A 21,593-nucleotide genomic window follows, 5' to 3' on the forward strand; every position below is an offset into this window, starting at 1 on the left:
CTAGAGTATTCATTAAAAGTCGGTTCTTGAAACTTCATAAACAGACTTTCTCAGGATATTTCCAGAATAAGATTTTCACTCTGCAGCAGAGGCAAAAATCCAAAGTTTGAGTCTCAGTCTGGCACATAGTTTTAATCTGCCAGGAAGTTTGTATCTTGGGATAGTCTACATCTGTCCTCAAGAGTGTGCCAGTTCAGATCCTTCAGTATCTCTGTGACACTCTCCCACAGATTAAACAAACCACTTACCATTCATGCTGCCATTCTCTGTATACATTCAATATCCCCTGTAAGTCCTATGGGGCACATATGCTTCAGAAATACTCTAGGATTGGTCACACAAGTGATTTGTAAGAAATCTATTTTGTAGATTGTTTGCACTTTTTCAGTATTCTACCAATAAACCAAAGTCTGCCACCGGCTGTGCCCAGATGTCTGAACCTATTTGATAATTCCATTTCATATTCCTGCAAAGTGTTACACCCTGGTATTTGTATAAATTGGCCAATTCCAACAGTGACTCATTGATATTTTGTCACAGGATACTACACTTTTTGGTGAAGTGCACGATTTTACATTTCTGAACATTTAGAGCAAGTTGCCAATCTCTGCAGCACAGTGAAATATTATCAAGATGTGACTGAATACTTATGCAGCTTGTCTCAGATAGTGCTTAATTATAGATAACTGCACCATCTGCAAAAAGACAGGTTTTAGTATTAATTTTGTCTGCAAGGTCATTAATATACAACACGTAATAGAGACTGAAGGACCTGGAGTAAAAAGCAAGTTCAGAGTGAAGGTTCTGCAAGAGTTATTACCAGTGCCAGAAGTACGGAAGTGGTGAAATACAAATTTTGGTGCTATTGGGAAAGTAGTTGAAGATATACTTGGAAAAACATTGGGTAAAGGAAGGAAGGAAGGAAGATGAAGGCTCAGTGGGCTATCAGCATCAAGGTTGTTAGAGACTGAGCATAAATTTGGATTGTTTCAAGGATGGGCAAGGATATAGGCCATGCCCTTTCAAAGGAAAAATCCCAACAGTAGCTAGTAGTCTATTACGGAAATCAATAGAAACCAAAATCTGGATGTCTGGCTGCAGATCTTAACCGTCAGCCTCACAAATGGAAGTCCACTATGCTAATCACTGTGCCACCCTGCTTGGTTTGGTAAAAGAACCCCTGTAGACAGAGAGACATGCTGGTGGAGCAATGAGGTACAAGAGAGAAATAAGGCAGAAAGGTGTGCCAAAAAGCTCAGAAAATGTTAGAGACAGTTACAGATAGGCAAATAAAACTGCTAAAAGGGGAGTCAAAAGTAAAGGTAACTCCATGGAATAGGATTTCTGGGGTACTAGAGACAAAAAAAGAGGGTGCCTAGATTGTTAGGATAGACAGAGCACAAGACAAGGCAATAGAAAATTTCACACATATCAGACAAACAAAGAATGAGGAGGCAATGATACTCCAAGAGAACAGCAGTAGTAAGAAAAGATGGGAGAAATTCTTCGAACATCTGCTCATGAGGAAAATCCACAATCAATCTCTGATAGTGGTGTTGCCTTCCAGAACATGATTGTAGGTATAACCAGAGAAGAACCTTAGCAGCTTTGAAGAACATGAAAAGTGGAAAAGTCCCGGATCCTGCTGAAATCCCTGTTGTAGTTTGAGTGTCTTGGTGAAGAAGGGTTGGACATACTGTGGGATCTTAAGCAACAGATATTTCAGAAAGAAAGAATTCCAGATGATTGGAGAAGCACCTGCATATGTCAGTTGCCATGGGCAGCAATTGATGACAGTGATCACCATTGACTGTTGTAAATTGTTATGTCAGGTACGTAGGACTCAGTGCGGCATACCTCTTGCCATTTAAATGCTAGATGACAACACCTGGAAGTATCCATACCATCCAGGACCACCTCTTCACTGTGTTGTACGGAAGCCACTGTCATATGTGTATGCCTGCTCATCACATGGTCCAGAGATAAGCACAGTATATAATATACCATTGTTTCTCATCAGCAAACTGTACAGGAACTTGTAGTCTTATCATGTGCATCTTTCTGTTCATCCCATAATGTAAATATGCCATTTTCTCTAACCAATGCTTTGAGGCACACTCCACAAACATGAGAGTGTTTGTGTGGCTCCTCCAGGCCACCTGACCTCCTTCTGTGGCACACATATTACACCAATGACCGAGGTATGTACATCTAGGTCGTAACTTCCATCAATCTCCCTGTCCTATGGATGAGGATATAATGTCCATAGGTTAGGATGGATCCCAAATGTTTTTAAACAGTAACAGTGGAAGGAGAAAATCGTACATGATTACAAGTCAAATACACTTCACACTCTGATTCATCATTTTATGTCTCACTTGTACATTCCACAATCTCCCATGCATATTTATAAAATAAGGGAAAGCCAACTACTCACCTGTAGTGAAATGATGCATGGAGTACAGAAACAAATAACAGAAAACAGCATCACAGTAGCTTTTGCACTCTTGCTGTCTTTGTAGCAAAAGTACACATTCACACATATAATTGCAAATACATCCAAATGCACACTTTCGTGGCCTTGGCAAGACTTATGGGAGAGTGGTTGCCTTTCCCTTATTTTAACTATTACTACATCCAGGAATTGCCTCATGCATATTTCTTTGCTCTATATGAAGTGTAGCTTCCAGTATAGCTATGTAATGTCCACAAGAGTTAATATTCACTGCCATTGTCTGTATTGTGTACCTATTACTTTTATCCTTTCCATGGCTGTTATGATAACTGATATGTTGGGTTGTTTGCATATGTTTATATTGTATGTAAGCTGCTCATATTTTGGAGGTCTAGAATTCAAATCAGTATCCAGTCATTCTGATTTAGGTTTCCACAGTTTCCCTATATCACTTCAGGTAAATATCAAGATTATTTCTTGATAGTAGCTGGACCCAGTTCCCTGCTCCAACTGAGCAAAATTAAGCCTATGCATAATGTGCAATGAATTTAGTGCCAATGGAACACACAATAATGACCCATTTTCTGTGTTTGTAGTGTAAACATGAAAATTGTTTCTGTTGCATTTTTAACATCTTGAACAAAAATCAGTCAAGTTTAAAAGGGAAATAATTTTATAATGTCAGTACTGAAATAGTATCAATATTGTTTCATGATGTAATATGTGTGTTATGTAATTAAGGTTATTAGTGTGTTTGTAAAAATAATTACTGTAATATATAGTTATATGTACAGTCTGAAATTACTAACTCTTGAATACTATGAAAACTTATTGTTGCAGGCACTACAGATATGAACACAAGCTTGCATGCTTGTTGTGGAAGATAGACATGAAAGATGTCACTATAATACCCACGGAGTCTGCAGAATCATCGGGTGGAAACAGAAGTATGGTGTGTCATAATGTTATACATTCCCTGATCAGGAGTTCATTAAATTTAAAGCAGTTACTAAATTACCATAACTAACCTATGGGTCTCTGCTTGAGAACACTTTATCATGTTTAATAAATACTGTTTATCTCTATGAAAATACTAGATACACTATGTGATCAAAAGTACCCAGACACTTGGCTGAAAGTGATTTGCAAGTTCGTGGTGCCCTCAATCGGTAATGCTGGAATTCAATATGGCCCACCTTTAGCCTCAATGACAGCTTCCACTCTTGCAGGCATATATTCAATTAGGTGCTGGAAGGTTTCTCGGGGAATGGCAGCCCATTCTTCACGGAGTGCTGCGCTGAGGAGAGGTATCAGTGTCGGTCGGTGAGGCCTGACATGAACACCTATTATATCTCTTAAAAAAATGTTTAACTAATATATTTTTAGAGGAAACACTCTCCTAGTAAATTTGTTTGTCCTTTGATTTATCATGATCTGTCACTGATTTTCGGTGAAATTAGTTTTTACGTTTAGCTTTCAAAAATTACAAAATAAGTCAATGAGCAAAATAATGAATTTCATAGGTTGCCAATTATGTATTATATCTGGTTTTATTGAGTGCCAGGCTCCTTACAAATTACTGTAAATGCAATAGCATAGTATTACTCAGCTCCAGTTCACTGATCTGAAATTATTACTATCACAGAAAATAGACAAGTTTGAATAAAATTATTTCACTGGATTCCTTCAATTAATCTCGCTGAATATTTTTACATAATTTCTTCCGCTACGGCTATCAGACATTGTGCTGTGAAAAATTATTTTTAAATGTACCGCGTAATGGTGGCTAATTGTTAACAGTCAGAGATCACTGTTACGCACTCCGCAGCAGCTGGAAACGTGCTAAATAATTTTCATTAAATATTCTTTGCATAAGATAAATGTGGCGTAGGTTTTTGAAATAATACACAGAGATCACTTTATACTAATATATTCTTACTAGAACACAGTTTACACCATTAAATATTTGCAGTTACATTACAACAGAAACAAATGGTAGCACAGCACAATAGCTTGCGTACCTTATTCCAGCTAACATCAGAACGAACAGAACAAAACAGACTATACAGAAGAATGAGCATTGCATTGTGTTTTATACTCTTACAAAGATAATAATACTTCTTTTAATTACTTACACATTATAATATCATACAATAAAAATAATGTTTTTTCTGCACCTATCGATCTATATTGTATATTTTTACAGTTAGTGTTATTACCTTTCACAGATAAATCAATGTTTGCAGTTCATTTTGAGTCACATACAGTCATTTTTATTTATGTTTCACTTCGATAATGGTGAATATTGAAAAAGGGACACTACACACCCAAAGGTGTTCTATAGGATTTAGGTCAGGACTCTGTGCAGGCCAGTCCAGTGTTATTGTTGTGAAACCACTCTGCCACAGGCTGTGCATTATGAACAGGCGCTCAGTAATGTTGAAAGATGAGTTGCCATCCCTGAATTGCTCTTCAATTGTGGGAAGTAAGAAGGTGCTTAAAACATCAATGTAGGCTTGTGCTGTGAGAGTGGCATGCAAAACAACAATGGGTGCAAGCCCCTCCTTGAAAAACATGACCACATCATAACACCACCGAATTTTACTGTTGGCACTACACATGCTGGCAGATGATGTTCACCAGGCATTCACCACCCCCACATCCTGCCATTGGATCACCACATAGTGTACCATGATTCATCACTCCTCACAATGTTTTTCTATTGTTCAGTTGTCCGATTTTTTCGCTCCTTACACCAAGCAAGGTGCCGTTTGGCATTTACCATTGTGATGTGTGGCTTATGAGCAGCCACTCAACCATGAAATCCAAATTTTCTCACCTCCCACCTAGCTGTTGTAGTACTTTCAGTGGATGCTGATGCAGATTGGAATTCCTGTGTAGTGGTATGGATTAGATGTCTGCCTATTACACATTATGACCCTATTCAACTGTCAGCAGTCTGTGAGTCAACAGACGAGATCAGCCTGTATGCTTTTACGCTGTACATGTCCCTTCACATTTCCACTTCACTATCACATTGGAAACAGTGGACCTATGGATGTTTAGGAGAGTGGAAATCTTGCGTACAGATGTATGACACAAGTGACGTCCAATCACCTGACTACATTTGAAGTCCATGAGTTCTGTGGAGCGCCACATTCTGCGTTCTCACAATGTCTAATGACTACTGATGTTGCTGATATGGAGTACCTGGCAGTAGGTGGCAGCTCAATGTACCTAATTTGAAAAACATATGTTTTTGGGGTGTCCGGATACTTTTGATCACATAATGTATATCTAAATAAAGTTCACTTCTACTTGAATGGTAAGAAAAGTGAGTCAATTTTTGTCTGAGATGCTTTTGAAGAAAATATAATCAATAGCTTTACAGATGTACAATCCCCTATACATGAAGGTGGAATATAAAATCAGTTACCAAGAGTATTTATCATATTAAATACAAAAAATAGGCAGATACACCTACAGATTATCAAGATCCATCAAAGAGTCTGAAACCTGCAAAAAAAGAACTAGGCCACTACAGCTGCCCACAGAATTGTTTGAGAGTCAATCATAAATATTCCATCAGCATTAGAATACTACACTCAGAACAAATAATACAGTTACATTCAAGGGCCATCCACTCTGCAGTGCTCCAGTATATAACTCACCTTTGGAGACACAATGTTGTCCTCTAGATTCTGTTTTACTTTAACATCAATGATAGATAACTTATGATACTGGTAAGAGAAGCTTTGTTTCCTAATTAGCAAAGATAATGAACTGGGAAATGAAATTTAAACTATAAAATTGAAAAAAAAATAATGATGAGTAACCATTGAAAATTTGTACAGTTTATAAGTAAAAGTAACAGTGCACGAAATAGCAGAGGGATAGAGTAGTCAACACGCACTTTAACAAGAATGGAAACTTTAATCAATTTTTGAGCTACAGCATGCATCCCCCCCCCCCCCTCTCTCTCTCTCTCTCACTCTCTCTCTCTCTCTCCCACTCTCTCTCTCTCTCTCTCTCTCTCTCTCTCTCACACACACACACACACACACACACACACACACACACACACACCTGTGCAGTTACATTGTGCTAACTAGATGCACAATCCTGGAACTGTGTATTTACTGGGTGAGGGGTTGTGTCAGGTGGAGTGAAAAGAGAAGCAGGGGGGAGAGTTACAGAAGGGTGGCTGATGGCTTGGAAGAAGGCAGCATTTGCACAAGATACAAATGTAGGACAGAGAGGCAGCAGGTGCATGGAATAGGAAAGCAGCTGACAATAATGAGTTCATGCAGTGCATGATGATGGTGAAGCTGTCATAGAAGAGTGAACTGGGTGATTGTGACAGAACAGAAGTACAGGAGACTGTGGGGGAAATGGTGTATGTACAGGATATATGTAGCTAGCTGAGGCAGGATGGCAGGATGTGGGTGTGGTGAGTGTGGAGAAGGGGCTAGTGAAAAATGAGGCCCAGAGGTTTATATGTGCAAAGGATGTGTTTAAAGGACTACTTCCATGTATATAATTTAGAGAAGATTGAAATATAGCATGTTGCAGCTCTGTATTCTGCCACTGGGTGTTCACCTCTGCTCTTGACCACAGTTTGAAAGTGTCCATTCACTGGGTTGACCAACTGGTTGACGACAGTCATATCTACATTCAATAAAGTGTACAAATTGCAGCAAAGCTGGTAATTACGTGACTTGTTTTCACAGGAGGCCTTGACTGTGATGAGATAGGATAAAATTGTGAAGGGACTTTAGTAGGATGTACTGGGTGGCTTTATTGGACAAATCTTGCCTTGAGGTCTCCCACAAGGATATGACTTGTGTGACAATGGATGGGAGTGAGTGTGGCATAAGGATGGATCAAAATATTGTTAGATTGTATGGACTGTGGAATGCCACATTAAGAGGGATGGGCAGGATACTGGGTACAATATTCATTATACCAGGGTAGGATGCTAAACTGTCAAAGGCCTTGTAAATGATATGGTTTATTTGTTCCCTTTTGGGATAGTGGTTGGTGATGAGAGGAGTAGTCCTTTGCAGTTGGGTCATTCCATGCTAAATGGTCCCACATGATCATCATGGATTTTGATGAAATTTTGTATCTGCAGTAGCACATGTTCCCAGTGAACATCCTGTTTCATGATCATTAATTCAATACTCCAGAGATGCGGTAATTTGTTTCACCTCATAGTGCACCCATGAGTTTTCAGCAACTTTGTAACATAATATCTCCAGTAATATTTTCTTGAAAGAAACAAAACTGGGTCAACTTGTACAACTTTTTGCTTTCTCTTAATCAAAGTAATAATAAAAAAGTTTTCTTGAATGATTTGCATTTGGATAATTGGAAGCAATGTCGGCCGAAAAAATAGATGCTCAGAAAAAATGTGAAGTTAGCATTTCATATTGGTGGAAGTAATTGTGGGACATATCTGAAAACTTTTCACTTACTAACTTACCAAAACAAAGTCTCAGAATATAAAATTTCATTTGCCTAATGCTTTCCAGTAGTTTAAAAATTGAGGACTAAGTTGATGGCATTTTTAGAAACAACAGAAATAGCTCTTTTTGGCCCACTATTGCAAATAAGAATCATTTGAAAACTTTTTGAAACCATTTTCATTAGAAAGACCATGTTCTAAACCACATAAAAACTATATTTAATTTTGCACTGTGAGCATATAATGCACTAAAACAGTGATTGGTTTTAAAAAAGTAAGTCAAAAAGTAGACATTTGAAGTTTAGCATTTTATGAAATTTACCATTTCATATCTCAGGTAGTAATTATGATATAAACCTGAAACTTTGCACATGTAAACTTACCAACAGAAGGTCAGAATATAAAATTTAATTCTTCTGATGCTTTCCAATAGTTTACAAACTATCCCACTTTCACAAAAAAGTGTTCACTGCAAACAAGGGAGTCATCATCTTCAAACCTTGTTCCACGAAGAGAGTCTTTCAGTTTCCCAAAGAGATGATAGTCACATGGAGCCAGGTCAGGACTGTAAGGTGGGTGTTTCAGTGTTGTCCATCCGAGTTTTGTGATCACTTCCATGGTTTTTTGACTGACATGTGGCTGTGCTTTGTCATGCAACAGCAAAACATCCTGCTTTTGCCGATGTGGTAGAAGACGACTCAGTTGAGCTTGAAGTTTCTTCAGTGTCATCACATATGCATCAGAATTTATGGTGGTTCCACTTGGCATGATGCTCACAAGCAAGAGTCCTTCAGAATCAAGAAACACCATAGCCATAAATTTTCTAGCAGAAGGTGTGGTTTTTAATTTTTTTTCTTGGGTGAATTTGCATGATACCACTCCATTGATTGCTTGTTCATCTCTCGTGAAAAATGATGGAGCCATGTTTCATCACCTGTCACAATTCTTCCAAGAAATTCATCTCCACCATTCTTGTACTGTTCCAAAAGTTTGCTGCATACTGTTTTTCTTGTTTCTTTGTGAGCCACTGTCAACATCCTGGGAACCCACCTGGCACAAACCTTTTTTAACGCCAACACTTTTAGTATTCTGCAAACACTTCCTTCCCCTGTCCCAACGTAGTGTGACAATTCATTCACTGTGATGTCTCTGTCAGCAGTCACCAATTCGTTAACTCTCTGCACATTGGAGTGTGTGCAGTACGAGGCCTGTCGCTGCGAGGACAATCCTATACACCTTTTTCAACCTCTTGTGCATGTTTCCCACTGTCTCATTTTCACAGCACAGGAATTCTGTGACAGCTCATTGCTTCTGATGAACGTCAAGTGTAGCAGCCATCTTACAAGACAAGCCGTGATGGCGCCACTCATGGGAACAGGTTGAACTAAGTTTCAAAACAAGTGGGAAGGATGTGTCTACAGACTGTAAAACTTTCACACATGCAGAATGAAAACTGCATTTTTACAAAAGTAGTGTGCATTTCTTTTGGAGTGACCCTCGTAGGATAGCATTTCCAATGGGTGGAGTGGAAATGAGAAATGGAAGAGGATCAGACAGAACCTTAAGGTATCTGAAGAAGAAGTTGTAGATTTTCTTAAGACTGTTGGGAGTAGTGGTGTGAGAGAGTTAACTTATCTATGTAATAGGATGTATGAAAGGGGTGAACAGGTGGATGACTTCTTGCTGTTAGTAATGATACTGATTGAGAAAACAAAAAACAGTACCAATAAATGTGAGGCTTTGATTTCTCATGCAGCAAAAGTTCTGCTAAGAGTGATAAATAGCAGTCTTCATGGAAAAATGGGAAAGAGTATTGCAGAGGAACGTTATGAATTTAGAAGAGGGGGAAGCACAAGACTTGCAATTGGACTGCAGAGAATCAGAGATAAGAGATACATTGCAAGAGCAAGAGAATTAATACTGTTGTCATTGACTTGGAGAAATCCCTTGAGAGGATGCAGTGGAATAAATTACTGGACATTCTAAAAAAGAATAGTGTTGACTAGAGATATAGAAGGCTGATTAAGAACCTACAACTACAACAGAAAATATGAGTACAGATTGGGAATGAGATGATAGAGGAAAGCACCTTTGGAAGGGGAGTGAGGCAAGGTTGCTCTCTCTCGCCAGTACTGCTTAACATATATTTGGAGAATATTATTAAAACATGTTTGAAATGAAAAAGAGGAGTGTGCATTGGTGGTAGCAAGATACAAGGTATTTGGTTTGTAGATGATCTGGTGTTACTAGCAGAGAGGAAAAGAATTACTATTGGAATGTTGAATTAAATAAGACCTGTGAGGGATTCAGAATGAGAATTAACAACAAAAAGACGGAATGTATGGCGAATAGTGCAAGAAACATAAGACCAACAATAAAGTTAGGAAAAGAAGTTGTAGAAGAAATTAGTGCTTTCAGATATGTGGGAAGCATAATTATGTATGGCATGAGCTTTAATAAGGAGGTGAAATGACCTATAGCAATTTACAAGGAGGCATTTTATTAGAGGTGGCTTCTACACTATATGATGCTGATATATGGACTCTGAGGAAAGAGGAAGAAATAAGAATAGAGCATTTTAGATTTTGATTTGGGGGAGAAGAAAGGTATAAAATAGGTAGACAAAGTGCGAAGTGAGAAAGTTTTGAGAAGAGTGGGGGAAGAGAGAGAAATTTTAAAGGTAATGAAGAAACACGATTGGTGCAGGCAATGGGTGAGAAGAGATAGTTTACTGATGGATGCTAAAGAAGGAATGGTGAATGGAAGAAGAATAACAAGAAGAGGAATAAGAAGATGCAGAATATATCAGATGGTGAATAGTACAAGGATAGGAAACAATTACGGAAAAATTAAGAGATAGCAAATGACAGGACTACATAGATAGCTACATGAGAAGACCTGCTCTAGTGTAGCACATTGATGATGATTATGAAACACCTGGAAGAGAACTATGGGCATGACTCCGAACTTTTATCAAATTTACTGACATCCTATTCCAACCTCGGAGCACCACTACCCATCAATACCTATACTGCCACCAGTGACCCTCCTTCTCAACCTCTCATAGCAAATGGTTCAAATGGCTCTGAACACTATGGGACTCAACATGTGAGGTCATCAGTCCCCTAGAACTTAGAACTACTTAAACCTAACTAACCTAAGGAAATCACAAACATCCATGCTTGAAGCAGGATTCAAACCTGTGACTGTAGCAGTTGTGCGGTTCTGGACTGAAGTGCCTAGAACCGCTCGGCCACTGTGGCCAGCACTCCATTGTAGCTGGTTACTGTAAAGAATCTCTGCCCTTGTCAATTGTGAGGTAATGGGCGAATTGTGGCGCCCTGAAAATATTCTAAGTTCGGAGTTGGCATGGCCGCTTGGTCTACTCAGCCAGCTGGAGCCTGGCAGCAAACACACACAAACATCCTCCATGTCTCTGGCCTTGTTACTGTCAAACACTATCTCTTCCAAGCCCGTTCCACAGCTCACTCCTTATTCAGCTAACTAATTACAGTGTCCCACATAACTGTTTCTCCTTTGAGGAGAAAATACATGAACAAAGCCATGATAAAGCCATGGTCATCCACATAGTACCCTTTTGTGCCAACCCCTTGTCTGGTTCACATTAATTGATGGTATCTTCATATCTGGACTCAGGGGCAAGACAGCTTATCCTCTACCTCCACAGCCTCAACACCTTCTCTCCCATTCACTTCAACAGGACCTCCTCAGCCCAACATGCCGACTTCCTGGATGTGACCCTCTTCACTGTGAAGGTTCTATCCATACTTGTGTCCATATCAAGCTCACTTACCATTAACAATACCTGCAGTTTTACAGCTGTCATTCTTCATATCTGGACTCAGGGGCAAGACAGCTTATCCTCTTCATCCACAGCCTCAATGCCTTCTCTCCCATTCACTTCAACAGGACCTCCTCAGCCCAACATGCTGACTTCCTGGAAGTGACCCTCTCTGCTGTGAAGGTTCTATCCATACTTCTGTCCATATCAAGCTCACTTACCATCAACAATACCTGCAGTTTTACAGCTGTCATCCCTTCAGGCACTGTTCCTCATACTGAAACCTAGACATGTATCCTGAGCCATATCTTCACACATCCCTAATCCTTTCGCCACCCCAAGAACCAGCTGGAAAGGCACACTCCCCTTCATTAATGCAATCTCATAATGGAACAACTGAACCATGTCCTTTGCCATGGCTTCATGCCCGGAAATGAGGAATGTGCTGCCCATAATCTTTCCCACCATTCCGAAAGTGTTATTTGACAACCCACTCAATCCAAGCAAAATCCTTATCCATTCTTATGCCACACCCATCTCATCCCTTGCCACATGGGTCTTATTCCTGAGAGAGAACATCCCGGAGCAAGCCCTGCCCAATATAGCCATCCAGCACATCCTACTCCAGTCCCATCACACACTTATTCTTTGCCATCAGAGTCAGAATAATCTGTGAAAGCAGCCATGTCGCATACATGCTATGCCGGAATTTCTTCACAGCATTTAATGTCTGCATGACTCCAACCAGTTGTCCACCTGACTGAATGGCCACAACCAAACTGTAGTCAAGAATGGTGTTGACACTCCCCCTTCCCAAATCCATCCCTCAATTGCACCCACCCAGAGACAGAGCACACTGCTGAACACTACATACTTGATTTCAGTGTCTCCTTCACAAACCATCCCATCTGGATCCTTTCCCCAACACCAGCTTTTCTCAACTGTGTACACTAGAGTTGTCCTTTGCTTCCATGATCCTCCTGGCTGATCCTCCTGGCCTTAATCTTTGATAGCCCCCTTCCCTAAACCCATCACTACCCTGCCCAAGAACCCTAACTTCACTTATCTTGAATCCACACACTTTTCTTTGTGTCTCCTTCCTCTGTTCTTCCACCACCAACCAATTCACCCCTCTATGCCATTGTCATTTTGCAGTGCACAAACTCATCAGTGTCAGTCCGTGTCACATTCCTGTACCATGTGTCTGCTGCCTCTCCCTCCTATATTCATATCCTGTGTATCTGCTGCCTCCCTCTGAGCCTTCCCTTGCACAACCCCCCCTCCTTTTGTGACCTTCCCTCCTGCTACCCACCTCTTTCTTTCCCTCTCCCACTCCATCTAACGGAACCCCTCAGCTCAGTCAACCTACAGTTTTGCAATCCCAATATTGTGCATTTAGTTGACACAATGTATCTGCACAGGAGTTTAAATGTTAAATGTGTGTGTGTGTGTGTTTAATACTTAGAAAAAGGACAGGTCTAATTCCTAACAAAGTTTTCATTCTTGTTGACATGCAATCCGATGACTCATTTCTTCTATTGTTTGTCGACTTGTTACTTCTCCTCTTACTCTGTTTACATTCTACCAAAACTACCAATGAATTACACCAAATTCCTGTGGTAATACTGGCTACATCGAAAATATACAATGTACATCACAGCCATTGGGCGATGGAAATTAAGGAGATAGGAAAGTGAAGACAAGAACTGGCAGGGAATCCGTGTTCCAGTGAAGCAGTGATAAGGCAAGATGGCAATTTTTCTGCAGCATGAACTATTAGAGATTACTTTATTATGTAGTGACAGTTCTCAGTTTATCATTGCTGCTACAGGAACAAACACATGCTTAAAGTGCTTAGGTGGGGGCCTTCTCCAAAAATTACATGAAGTTCCAAAGCTTAGTGTGGATACAAAAAGTTTGCCTTTAGCCAAGGCCACAGGTACACTCCTGAAAATGGAAAAAAGAACACATTGACACCGGTGTGTCAGACCCACCATACTTGCTCCGGACACTGCGAGAGGGCTGTACAAGCAATGATCACACGCACGGCACAGCGGACACACCAGGAACCGCGGTGTTGGCCGTCGAATGGCACTATCTGCGCAGCATTTGTGCAGCGCCGCCGTCAGTGTCAGCCAGTTTGCCCTGGCATACGGAGCTCCATCGCAGTCTTTAACACTGGTAGCAAGCCGCGACAGCGTGGACGTGAACCGTATGTGCAGTTGACCGACTTTGAGCGAGGGTGTATAGTGGGCATGCGGGAGCCCGGGTGGACATACCGCCAAATTGCTCAACACGTGGGGCGTGAGGTCTCCACAGTACATCGATGTTGTCGCCAGTGGTCGGCGGAAGGTGCACGTGCCCGTCGACCTGGGACCGGACCACAGCGACGCACGGATGCACACCAAGACCGTAGGATCCTACGCAGTGCTGTAGGGGACCGCACCGCCACTTCCCAGCAAATTAGGGACACTGTTGCTCCTGGGGTATCGGCGAGGACCATTCGCAACCGTCTCCATGAAGCTGGGCTACGGTCCCGCACACCGTTAGGCCGTCTTCCGCTCACATTGTGCAGCCCGCCTCCAGTGGTGTCACGACAGGCGTGAATGGAGGGACGAATGGAGACGTGTCGTCTTCAGCGATGAGAGTCGCTTCTGCCTTGGTGCCAATGATGGTCGTATGCGTGTTTGGCGCCGTGCAGGTGAGCGTCACAATCAGGACTGCATACGACCGATGCACACAGGGCCAACACCCGGCATCATGGTGTGGGGATTGATCTCCTACACTGGCCATACACCTCTGGTGATCGTCGAGGGGACACTGAATAGTGCACGGTACATCCAAACCGTCATCGAACTCATCGTTCTACCATTCCTAGACCAGCAAGGGAACTTGCTGTTCCAACAGGACAATGCACGTCCGCATGTATCCCATGCCACCCAACATGCTCTAGAAGGTGTAAGACAACTACCCTGGCCAGCAAGATCTCCAGATCTGTCCCCCATTGAGCATGTTTGGGACTGGATGAAGCGTCGTCTCACGCGGTCTGCACGTCCAGCACGAACGCTGGTCCAACTGAGGCGCCAGGTGGAAATGGCATGGCAAGCCGTTCCACAGGACTACATCCAGCATCTCTACGATCGTCTCCATGGGAGAATAGCAGCCTGCATTGCTGCGAAAGGTGGATATACACTGTACTAGGGCCGACATTGTGCATGCTCTGTTGCCTGTGTGTATGTGCCTGTGGTTCTGTCAGTGTGATCATGGAATGTATCTGACCCCAGGAATGTGTCAATAAAGTTTCCCCTTCCTGGGACAATGAATTCGTGGTGTTCTTATTTCAATTTCCAGGAGTGTAGTTATGAATGAAAGTAAGGGAGAAACTGGCTGTGTGCCATCGCATGTGAGAGGAAATACAAAAACTGCATCCACATGGGTGCTTGGTACCAGGACAAAGCAGTCCAATGTACAGAGCATTTATGTTTGCTGTTGCATGTGGAATTTACAGCCTCCAGAAATTGGTAGGCGACTCTCCAAAACATCTTGAGAAAGGGAAAACAGCATGTAAGTCATAAACTGCTCGATTGTGTCTGGCCCTGCTTGGGAACCTGTGGCACTTACCAGCTATCTGCCCAAAGTAATACACTGACTCACCTAATTTGTTCATGAATAGTTGTGCGGCAGTCCACAGGACCTTGTTGGAGTACTGGTCCAAAAGGAAAGCATTGTTTTACACACAGAAGCATTGGTTCACAATTGGTAGCAGTTGTTCACATTGAAAGGCAGACCATTCATGCAAATGCTGCACCATTTGTCACTTGCACATGCTGAAGAGTTTGTCTCTTGTACTCACTGAAGAATAAAGAGTAGGGAGGAAAGAAATTCCACTCAGCAGGTGTCCAATATGATGAAGGTGCTTTGAACAGCATCTAGGCGGCCGTAAATTCCACATGCAACAGCACACGTAAATGCTCTGTACATTGGACTGCTTTGTCCTGGTGCCAAGCAACCATGTGGATGCAGTTTTGTATTTCCTTTCGCATGTGATGGTACACAGCCAGTTTCTCCCTTATGTTCATTTATAACTACCTGTGGCCTCAGCGGAAGCCAAACTTTTTGTATCCGCACTGAGCTTTTGAACTTTGAGTAATTTTTAGAGAAGGCTTCCCCCTTATGAACTTTAAGCATGTGTTCATTCCCGTAACAGCAGCTGGACAATCTGTGGGACTCAGGAAATTCATAAATGAGGGGACACCACACAGTTCCTCCCCCTCCCCCATCAGGGTAACAAAGCCAAATGCAGCTCCAGTTCATCAAATGGTGCTGTGGCAATATTGTGATGTGGCAATGGGTGAAGGCCACTGTGCCTCATAGCCACTGAGCACTGTGATAACAGTTGTCATGTTGACAGCTGGGCGTGGTGTGCAGTAAGGGAAAACAGCTGGTTGCAGCTTACGTGATGCAGTGTGGCAATGGCAGCACACTGTGTGTCAAGGTGTGGCAGTCCAGAACATGCGATGGGCAACTAACAGAATGGTGTGCTGGACACACGGCAGAAGGTTCACCTGGTGACTTGTGATGTGGCTGGGGCTGCAACTTGGAAAATAAAGTGCTGCGTGTTAGAGAAATGGGCTCAGAAGGCGTGCAGCATGGGTACCTGTGACACTGTACATTCTCACTTAGCATGAGAAGGGGGGTGAGTACTTGGGCAGGTGGTGCATGTACAGCTACGCATTGTGCAACCAGCTTGTGGGACGTAGCACACGCTTGAGTGTGCATGTGCTGGCAAGTGCTGCTGCTGCCACTACTGTCTGCCAGACATCCTAGTGGAAGTTCTGGGATGTGGTGTTGACCATGAGGTGCTGGAGGAGCATTGCCTGTGACTCCATCTGGTGGCAGTGGCAAGGTGTCTGGCACTGTGTACTCAGTTTTGGGTCTCACGTGCTGAGAATCGAGAAACGGGGAGGGGGAGGGCGAGTGAACAGGAGTGAGGTAGCTGTGTCTGGGTCCCAGGTGCCAGCCGGTGGTTTTGTGGCACTGGGCAGGGTGCTGGTGGTGGTGGTATCAATGATGGTGATGATTTTGGTGTTAGCATCAGTGGTGGAATCAGGGGTGTCATTGGTGGGCAGGGAGACCACAACTGTCAGTGGTGTGTGGTCATCATGGAGGGTGAGCATGTAAGCTGGCTTTAACCTGCTGCTGGGTGCAACTGAAGGAGTGCGTCATGTAGATGCAGAGTGAATTTTTTGTTGTAAAATGAGGCAAGGACGGAGTATTGTGAGTGGAGTGTGGGCTGGCTGACGTCAATGAGTAGCATTATCTGAGTGCATAATGCAGTCATGATGCACAAAAGTCATGCACTCAGCATGGGATCTTGGAAGTGTTGGTCAGAGTCAGGCCATACATTCTTGAAGCTGCTGGATGTAAGCTGGGAAACAGGTAGTAGTGCGGAAAGGCTGCAGCTCAATATAGTCACCTGGTAGTGCTAGGGGCTGCCAGTGTACCAGGTTGGTGGCAAGCCTTGTGGGCCACCCATGAACTTGACATGACCAAAGGCCATAGCAATGGACCATTTTGTGTTGTAGCAGGTAAGTTCAGATTTTCAAGTACGATGGAAACATGCCCCCATGCCGTTAGCTGCAGGGTGGTAGCTCATAGTGGGATGAACAAGAGTGCCACAAGTCTCAGACATGGTTTTGAATAAATGGGAAGTGAACTGGCACCTGTGGTCTGATGTTATGTGGTTTGTTAGCCAAAATGCGAAACCCAGCCATTCATGAAAGCCGTGGTAATTGTTTGCCCAAAATGTTGGGATGAAGATGACTCCTGGCTGGCTTGTGAACCAGTCTGTCATTATGAGAAGATAGCAGCAGCCATATAAGGATGGAAGTGGGTCAACAATGTCAGTATGTATGTGGTAAATCTGGTACTCAACTGGGGATAAACTGGGCAACGTGCTTGTGAACATGACAGCACATTTTAGTGTCCTTGCATGGGACACAGACATGGGCCCAAGTGCAGCAGTCCTGCTGCGCCACAAGAAACATTCCTGGGTAAGGACAGTGAATGTACAGATATTAGGGTTTGCCAGGTTGTGTAGGCAGTCAAAAGCTGGTTTGTGGACGGCAGGGTGGAGGTAGGGGTAGATGCAGTCTTTGGAGTCATCAGTTTGCATGGGATCAGAAAAGATGTCACACCAAATGTGAAAGTCTGTGCCAGGGTCAAGGGGGAACTGGAGGACGAGACCCGAACTTAGGTCTTGATGTAAGTAGTCTGAGGGCAGTGGACCAGGCTTTTGTAAAGGCCTCATAATCTGGCAGAGTGTCCAGGAGCAGCTGATGCATTGGAAACGATGTTATTGACTATGGGCCACATGGGGTATATTGGTAAAAAACTGATCCACATACTACTACTGACTGAACTGTCAGGGAAAAATTTGGTTGGCATCTTTCTTACAAAACCTTGTCATAAGAGGGCAGTTGTCAATGAAAATGGTGTAATGTCTTCCCTCAGCCAAATGGTGGAAGTACTTCACTACCTTATACATGGAGAGCAGTTTCAAATTGGAAGTGGCCAATTTGCGCTGGGGCTCAGATAGCTTATCTGAAAAGAAAGTTAGTGGCTGCTGAGTGTCCCCAATGCACTGTTGAAGGACCTCACTGATTATGGATTGGCTCACATCACTGACAACAGGGAGGGGGCAGATGGGTGGTGTGTGCCAGAAGGACTGCATTGACAAATCATGCTTAGTGTGCTCAAAATTGGCTGTCATAGGTTTGTACCTCACATTCGGTCATCCTGTGGTGTGCCAATGAGAGGTTCCCGAACACAGGCTACTTTTTTTAAGGAAGGGATGAAAAAAGTCCGATGCTTAGGATTTGGGAAGTTCTTTATACATTTTGGGACATGAAAATTCAGAGAAAGCATGGACTTCCTCGGGCAGGGTTATGAGCTGGAATTGGAAATGGTGTGCCTTGAGAATTGAATCTCAACTATCCTGAAAGCACATTTTGCTATGTTTGGAATGACCCCTTCTCTTTCTGTGTGGGTGAAAATCTCTCTGAGGTGCTTAAGGTGTTCAGCCATGTCCTAGGAGTAGATAAGAACATTGTCCAGGTAGGCAAAACAGCATGCTGTGCCACAGAGGACATTGTCTAAAAAACATTGCCAGGTTTACACAGCATTACGGAGGCCAAAGGTCATGAAGGGGCTTTCGAGGAGGCCACAAAGTGTGATGATGATCATCTTATCGATATCCTCCCATGTGATCAGTATCTCTGTGAAAGCTTTCACACAGTAATTACTAATAATGGTGGAGCTGGAAACATTGTAACCATAGCTGCATAAGAGCAGGATAGAGTAATGGTTGGGAATGGTTCTCACATTGAGCCACCAATAATCACCTCTGGGTGACAGGTCCTGTCCTTCGAGGTGCTAAATGAAGTGCAAAGTAGCAAGAGCTTTTGCATAGATGGAGAATTCTGGCGGCAATGGAAGTCTGGGTTTCTGCCTGCACAAACCAGGGCTTTCCTGACAGGAGAGTATGAGAAGGACAGTGAACCAGTGGGCTCAGAGTAGTCATGCTATAGTGTTGTGGTGCGTGTCGCAGGTGGCACCAGTGAATGAGAGTTGGGGGTGGGGTAGATGTCAGGTGAGTAGTGGGAATTGCAAAAGAAGACTGGCAAAAGGGCAGGTGTAAGAAAATTGTTTAATGGCAAGATGCTGGAGTGCCTTCAACTAGACAACATTGCGCAAGGTTGATAAGTAGATTGAAATGGGAGATAAAATGGCACCAGTGATCAGGCCCTTAACATCAGCCGCAGTAAAAGACCTAAGAAGCTTCACAGAGACCGAGATCAACATGACAGGTGTGGAAACTGTAGGTAGTGATGATGGAACCATTTGGGGCAGTGAGGGGGAAGGGGGAGGAGGACTGGACAAAGGCAAGAGTTTCCATGGGAAGATGGACAGGTCTGACTCACTGTCAGTGAGATAGGGTATTGGTAAGGTGATGTTATGGTGCGCAAGTGCGAACAAGAGCTGGGAAATTGCTGAGAAAGCATGTGTCTCTACTGCTGGTTGCTGATTGTGTTTAGCCGCTATGAGCATGGTGGCCAGCATTTGGCAGTATCACTGCCAAACCACTCGTGATGCCAGCTGATGGGCTCATTATCATGTGGATCCTTGGTCTAACCGGATGTGTAGGGGTTAACGTGCCTGCACCAGTGTGCCTGCTGGCAGTCAGCATGGAGGGGGGAGGAACAGTCACATGAACCATTTCCATAGCAACATTTGGCTGTGAGTGGCAGTGGTGGGTAGGGGGGCATAGAAGTAGGTGGGTACGGGCTGGTAAGGGCAGCTGTTAAGTTTGTCATCTCACCACTCAAATTAGTCATGCTTGGCACTATGTCAGACTGCATCCTGAGGTGTGGGTTTTGGGGGCACAACTGTCAGTTATGCTTCAGGGTGGCTGGGAGATTTGTTACTATAGTGGCAGGTGGGAGATGGAACAGGGGATGGGAGGTAAGGGTAAGGAAACTGTGCAGCAGGGCATTAACGGATTTAAACACACATGATGTATGACAACGGCAGTAGCAACATCTGTGCAGCCCTGTGTGGCAAGCACCATGTGGATCATGGCAGGCAAATGAGAATTCCAGTTATGGAATAAAAGCTTGTCGGGCAAGACATGGGGTTCGGATAAGGCACAGAGGTGCTGTAGGGGCTCAATAGGCTTCATGTCAGAACACTTTGCTGAAGAAAATAGTGGCATGAGCACTGTATTTTGGATAACACCAATCACATGATGTGCTTATTTAATTTACAGTAGCTGTTAGACTGCAGAGGGGTGGTGATGATGCCATGAGCCTCCACCACACTGTGGTCATGAGCTTAGCAGTAATAAGGGCAAACTCTGTAGTAGTGCTCATAATTTCCAGATCCAGTATAGAAAACAGGTGCAGAAGCTCTGTTTGACTGATGTGTCAGTGACGTGACCTGTACCTGAGGCATAGCCATGCTCAGGAGTTGTGCAAGCTGTGTGAGGAACTGATTTAAAACAGCTGCTAGAGCCAACGGTTCAGACAGATTAGCTGTAGGGATCTTATGGACAAAACAGTCTCTGACGTGGGTGATATTTCAGGGTTCTGCTTGGCAGGATGTCTCCCCAACATAGGCTACATCTTGGGCATGATGATTTGGATACAATCAGGAGGGATAAAAAAAAATTGTATGCTGGGTGCTCATTAGACTCCAGGCCCAAGTTGGAAACAATGACTAAACAATACACAGAGCTTGTGGAGCAACACAGAGGTGCATGAAAGAGAACTTAATGGGGAAGGCACACTGCGAGGGGCATATGAGGAATGCGAGCGGTAGAAGAGGGTGCTTGAAACTTGGGTCACCAGTGTGGTAACAATGGCTGTGCCAAAAATATTTCACTGTGCAATGTACATTACAGCCTTTGGTCAATGGAAATTAAGGGGAAATGGAGGAGAAGACAGGAAACAGCGTGGAATGTGTGCTCGAGTGAAGCAGAAAAAAAGTAGGGAGGTAGTTTTTCAGCAGCAGAAACTATTTATCACGGTAGAGATTACTACATTACATTTAACAATAACAAAATGGGAATGTGTGATCTGTACATCCATACATATTTGAGGTGTGACTTACATAGTTCTCAATTTATCAGTGTTAGTGGAGGATTGAATAGACCTTTAAAGTTCGTAGGCAGGAGCCTTCTCTAACAATTAAACATATTCTTAAAGCTCAACATGGGCACAAAATGTTCATCTCTAGTAGAGTCCATTGGTAGTGGCAAATAAAAGTAAATAGGAAACTTTGGCAATGTGCCCTCACACATGAAAGGAAAT

The 21,593-nt window shown here is 43.1% G+C and overlaps 1 protein-coding gene across 1 annotated transcript in view; it reads left to right on the top strand.

Moving 5' to 3' along the window:
• LOC126335948 (guanylate cyclase 32E-like) overlaps positions 1 to 21,593 on the top strand; it is a 437,004-nt gene that overhangs the window by 173,891 nt on the left and 241,520 nt on the right. Inside the window, exon 12 of the mRNA XM_049999424.1 lies at positions 3,296 to 3,407. Within this exon, the coding sequence (XP_049855381.1) occupies positions 3,296 to 3,407 (112 nt within the window). The remainder of the gene's footprint in view (positions 1 to 3,295; positions 3,408 to 21,593) is intronic.

The sequence above is a fragment of the Schistocerca gregaria genome, chromosome 2, assembly GCF_023897955.1.
Source record: "Schistocerca gregaria isolate iqSchGreg1 chromosome 2, iqSchGreg1.2, whole genome shotgun sequence".
NCBI classification, from domain to species: domain Eukaryota; kingdom Metazoa; phylum Arthropoda; class Insecta; order Orthoptera; family Acrididae; genus Schistocerca; species Schistocerca gregaria.